The sequence below is a fragment of the Condylura cristata genome, unplaced genomic scaffold, assembly GCF_000260355.1.
Source record: "Condylura cristata isolate star-nosed mole 26May11 unplaced genomic scaffold, ConCri1.0 scaffold00030, whole genome shotgun sequence".
In the NCBI taxonomy this organism is placed as follows: domain Eukaryota; kingdom Metazoa; phylum Chordata; class Mammalia; order Eulipotyphla; family Talpidae; genus Condylura; species Condylura cristata.
Genome location: NW_004567131.1, coordinates 717,629 through 723,628, shown reverse-complemented (window position 1 = coordinate 723,628; position 6,000 = coordinate 717,629). Strand labels below are relative to the sequence as shown.

At 39.6% G+C, this 6,000-nt stretch overlaps 1 protein-coding gene across 1 annotated transcript in view; it reads left to right on the top strand.

Moving 5' to 3' along the window:
- The window catches only part of LOC101618702 (cytochrome c oxidase assembly factor 6 homolog), a 7,369-nt gene extending 2,456 nt beyond the window's left edge, over window positions 1-4,913 (top strand). The window contains exon 3 of the mRNA XM_004691126.2: window positions 4,654-4,913. Within this exon, the coding sequence (XP_004691183.1) occupies window positions 4,654-4,749 (96 nt within the window). The 3' untranslated portion in view covers window positions 4,750-4,913. The remainder of the gene's footprint in view (window positions 1-4,653) is intronic.
- Window positions 4,914-6,000: the final 1,087 nt, after the last annotated feature.

The following is a 6,000-nucleotide window of genomic DNA, read 5'->3' as shown; positions in this document are numbered from 1 at the left end:
GAGAACTTTGTCATTCTTAGACCTGTCTTTGACAGCGTAACCATGATTTCCACTTGGGTTGCAAGTCAGAATCCTGTGATTTTTTTTTTTTTTTTAAATAGCTATGTCCCAGACCTCACTTCAATTCTATTAAATGTATGGAATAGTAACCAAGCTTCTTTTGAAAGGGTCTGGCTCTACAAGCGATTCTGAGGTATAACCATGGTTAGGAATTGTTGTCTTAAGCCCTTTGGTAAGTCACACTCAGTTGTTTCTATCCTCTTAATTCTCTGATACTCACTGCTTTTTCTCCAGCCTTGCCGCTAGCTAGTACACTGCTCCCACTCCCCTGCTTTCAGGGTAACTTTCATTTTCTGCATCATAAAACGTCACTTTACAGCCTATCAGTTCGTCCTTTCTTCTATGTCTCTTTTATTCATACACAGGCTGAGTGCCATGTCACAGGTCTAATTGGGTACATGCTCTATAAATGCTTCAAATGAGTTTAATTATCTCATTAATTCTCACAATAACTCTGAATACCCAGTTTGTTGTTGTTTTTTTTTTTTTTTAAGATTTATTTATTTGTGCATACAGAACTGGGGTACAGGCCAGAGGTGAGGGGTGGCGAGAGGATTCACCAGAGACAGAGTGGGGAGCAGAATGGGCAGATCGACAAAGAACACTGCTGAGGGGAGCAGCGGGCTGATTAGGAGAGGTCTGCCACGCCATGTGGGTCACTTCCGGGGCAGGATCGAACTCATGCTGAAGTGACTTTAGCTTCTTAGTGCTGTGCTTTAACATGCTGTGCCACGAGGGAGGGCCCTGAATACCCAGTTTTATAGATGAGAACATGGACACATTAAGATGAAGTCACTTGTAAAATGCAGGACCTGGATTTGAGGTAGGTAGTCGAGTGCAGACTTTATGCCCTTCCCAACTCCACATACTTCTTCCCGTGACTGTCATGCAAGGAACATACATGGTAATACCTTGTACAAGTTTCATGTTGTTCTAGAAAATTAGTTATAATTCCAGTTTATATAAATATAAAAACCTTTTTTTATTTGGGCTTTTACAATTCACTCTCCTAGTTTCTCTCCCACCCCATCCCCACCATCATTTCTAGCAGCCACTGCTTTTTGGAATATTATTTTTGTGTGTGTCAAATGCCAGTGCTCTTTAGAGTTTCTTATGATGCTACAAACTCTCAGTGCAATCTTGTCCACAGCCATGGTTTGAAGTACCACTTGTGTGCTAATGTACAAGTTGACATTTCCAGCTTGGCTCTTTTTCCAGACTCAGAAGTGGTTGAACTTTCTGTAGTTTTTACTTTGAGTGGTAAGAGGAAACTACTGGAGGGCTTTGAATTTGGGACTAAAGAGACACTGAGGATATAAGAGGGATGACAGTTTATTGAAAGGTGGTAGCATCGGTGAGTTGTTGACATCGGTGCTGGGCCCTGGAGGGAGAGTGAGCAGGTGCTGGGTAGAGGATGGAATATTTGGACTTGGGATGTTGGTACACCTGTGGTATTGGCCAGGGCAAAGTCTACACTTTGATCTTGAGAGTAAAGTAAATTAAAGGGCAGGATCATTGAAGAGGTCAAGGAACTGAGTGGCCAGGGTTTTAGAAGGATACTGAAAGCAACCAGGAATTAGGAAATCATGATATTGCTGGAGAAAATACAGTGACCTACAAAGTTATGGATGATTCCAACAAAAGAGTGAGTAGTGCAGTAAATATCCTAATTGGTGTCTGCCACATTTGATAAGGATAATTGTTTTCCCATTTAAAACTATTTTCCTTCTATAGCACTACTCTCTTATTCCATAACTGAAATTTCTCTGTACACCACCTTAGTCTTTTGCTCCCTTTTCCCCTACTTTCTTTCTCCTTTGCTCCCTTTCTCCTACTTTTTTTCACCTTTGCTCTCTTTTCTCCTACTTAAATATTATCTTGTTGATGTCTTACCCAGTAATCATAGAATAAAAACAGATTTTTCCAGAAATGTGCAGGAGGCAAAGAAATGGAGGGACATGAGTGCATTCTGTATGAGACTTTTGCTTTCATTAACTTTCATTTTCATTCAGCCTTGTAAAGTACCATTGTATCTCTTTTACACAATAGGAACTAATGCTCAGAAAGGTGAAAATACATTACGCCAGATCATGTAACCAGTGAGGTATTAGAGGGGGATTCAAATGTAGGCCTCCATAATTTCAAAGTTAGTCATTTTTACTTAGATGACATCACATCCAAAGAATAAAAATAAAAATATAACAACCAAATAGAGTTATAGTACTTGTATCATAATACAGTAAAAATACAAATTTGTTACACAGCAAATGTGCCACTCATCACTTTAACCTAAATAAAGACCCTACTGTAAATCTTCTATTCCTTGATCACTTAAAAAGCAACAGGGATCAGGTCTATTATTCTAGTGCCATCCAAGAGTCTTTCACAAATAGAACAGCCATATACCTGAGGTTAAGATGCTAGTATCAGTTTATCCCTATACATCTTTGAAATGTGTTAGAAGTTCCAATATTTGACATTCATCCTATTATTCTTAGTCTCATTTAATGGTTTAAGGGACACCTGTATTATATATACAGAATGCTTCTCAATATATGCTTGACTCAATAGCCTTTTAGAGAAAGTGTTACATATTGGGGGTCTTTAACTGTTAATTGAATGAAGAGGAAAATGCTGAAGAGAAGAGCTTTACAGGCAGAGTGTGGTATATGTGCAAAGGCAATGGAAGCAAGATGCACAAAAAATTTAGCCCTTTTAGGAAATTAGTACCTTTGCATATCTAGCATTTCAGTAACAGGTAGCAAATTCAGAGGATGAACAGATAGGCAGAGATATAGTGAAAGCTCTTGTCTTATTGAGGGGTTTGGAGTATCGTGAACAGTCTTTTAATAAGCAAGTAACAGCAGATTTAGGTTTTAAAAAGGTGTTTGGGAGTATTAACATGTGATTTAAGGAGGGTAAAGAAACCAGTTTAAGGGTCATTAAAGCAATCCAAGTGAGAAATGATGAGGCCTGTACTGTGTAATCAAGGCAGGGGAAGAAGTCATATATCTGAACGAATAATGATGCAGTCACTGAATAGATACTAACAGGGGAAACACCTTTGGAGAGGCACAGTCCCACACAGACTGGGAATGGACTACCAGTGGGGCCACTAAGTGGAACTGCACATTAGGTAGTTCAGACGTGACAGGAGATACAGAAGCCTATTAATTTGCCACAGCACTTCTTCCTGTGGTGTCCTTTATATATTACACCTGTCCTGGCACAGTGATCCCAAGGGCACTAGAAGGAAAACTGACATCCAGATTTCAAAGTTGTCACAGCAAAACCAAACACCAGCACTGGACATCTCACCAACCACAGGAAAGGAATTATCAAGAAGATTTGTGGGGAATAGTAGACTTTAGTAGATAATACTAAGTAATAATTGTAGAATTTAGGTAAAACTGAAATAAAGCAGTGCTCTGAGAGGCCCAGAAGAAAGTGGGGCTGTGTATAAATAGGTCATTAGTTCTGGACTAAGATGTGAACCCAGAGTCCTATTTTCTGTATATTTGAATGCTGAATATCATGTTCAGAAACCTCTTATTTGAAGTCTGTATCTGGGATGGCAATGAGGCTGCTCTCTGCAGACTTTCTCAGATTCTCCAGTTACCTGTGGAACTTCAAAGTTCTTTCTGATGGCCTATGATTTTAGAGAACAAGATTTTTTTGGGTGAATAAGAAAGTAGTCATTAGTCAGCGGGGCACATTCAAATAGTCTGTGGCTATAGGAGTTGTTCTCCCCGTAATGTTAACTTGGGAGCTGACTGCATCTTGTCTACATCATGAGAGGGAACAGGGTAGATTTCTACATTTTCAGTCTAAATTAATTTACATTTACTCAGGCACTACTAAAATATTTAAGAATCTAATTCTAAGGAAAGCTTTTAACGAAATGCCCAGTGTTTTCTAACATTTTTAATGTATGGTATTCTGCCTTTGCCTTGTGTGGAGAGCAGCTCAGATGTAGAAATGAGGACAATTTTGTGTCAGGCTTTGCTTTTGTTTGTCTGTCACTTTACAGTTTCAGGACACGGGGCTTTAGATTTCAAATCTTCTATGGCAAGAGAAGAATACAAAGATTAGGATGAAGTCCTTGGAATTTATTGAATTTTACCATCAATGTATACATTTTACTATGTGTTCATTGCTTTAAAAGTATGTTTCTGGGTAAGATAAAGTTGATATAAAAACTTATGACTTGTGAGTGAACAAAATTTATTGAACTTAGTTTTAACAAAAACTTATGTCTTTACATCATGAAGTCAGATGACCTGAGAGCTCTGTGAACCCTGAACTCGCAGCAAGTTTCCTATGTCAAAACACATGTATTTCTTGAGGACATTGTTCGTGGGTTATTCAAATACTCAGTAGTCTGAAACCCAAAACAGGCTAGGGTCAGTGTTTTACATCCTTGAGAAACTTTTGTACATCGAATGAACTGATTCAAAATGGTTCTAGAAGACAACAGTCTCATATTTAATGCCACTTACATAATTTATATTGAATAATCTGTTAATTTGAATCTGTGCTTGTTTGTCTAAGCTGTATAACTTAATCTTATTTCAAAATCCTTTTTCTCAACAGATAAAATACTTTGATAAAAGAAGAGACTACTTAAAATTCAAAGAAAAATTTGAAGCGGGACAATTCCAGCCTTCAAACACAACTGCAAAATCCTAGGCTGTTCCTGTTTTTCAGAAAAGTTGAAGCCATTATTTATGGACATTCAACAATTCTCCATTGACTTCAGGACAGTAGTACTGATGGTAAACATCAGAACTTGATCCTTGTATACAACACTTAACCTAAAAATGATGAGGTAACCAAAAAGCCCACCATTCAAATAGAAATTAAAGTGATATAAAAAATGCTTAGCTGTAATTTAGCAAGAAGTCTATATTTTAAGAAAATTAAAACCCATACAAAAAAAAAAATAACTTGTACTCCCTTTTTCCTTTTGGTTTGGAAGTATGGTAGTCAGATATTACACGAATAGATATGGAAAAGGTAGGCCATCCTCAGATATAGTATTTTTTTATTATTTTTAAAAAAGATTTATTTATTTAGGCCCTCCCTGGTGGTGCAGTGGGTTAAAGCACAGCACTGAGAAGCTGAAGCCACTTCCGCGTGTGTTCGATTCCCGTCTGCCCCGGAGGTGACCATATGGTGTGGCAGACCTCTCCTGACCTGCCCGCTGCTCCCCTCAGCAGTGTGCTTCATCGATCAGCCTGTTCTGCTCCCCACTCTGTCTCTGGTGAAGCCTCTCGCCGCCCCTGAGCCTCTGACCTGTACCCCAGTTCTGTATGCACAAATGAATAAATCTTTAAAATATATTTATTTATGCATATAGAACTGGGGTACAGGCCAGAGGTGCCGGGGCGGCGAGAGGCTTCACCAGAAACAGAGTAGGGAGTAGAACAGGCAGATCCATGAAGCACACTGCTGAGGGGAGCAGCGGGGCGGGTCAGGAGAGGTCTGCTTTGCCATGCTGTCACCTCTGGGGCGGGAATCAAACTCGTGTTGAAGTGGCTTTAGCTTCTCAGTGCTGTGCTTTACCCCACTGCGCCACCAGGGAGAGCCTATTATTTTTTTTAATGACATGTACACCAAGTTCCTTGTTGTGCTATTTTTTTTTTTAAGATTTATTTATTTATGCATATAGAACTAGGGTACAGGCCAGAGGTGCAGGGGCAGTGAGGAGTCACCAGAGACAGAGTGGGGAGCAGAACAAGCAGCTCAGCGAAGTACATTGCTAAGGGGAGCAGCCAGCAGGTCAGGAGAGGTCTACTGCGCCATGTGGATCACTTCCAGGGCTGGGGATTGAATTCACACTGAAGGGGCTGTGGCTTGCTTGCAGTGCTGTGTCCTAACCCATTGTGTCACCAGGCAGGGCCAGAGATGGTATTTTAATACAGGTACAAAAAAATAAAG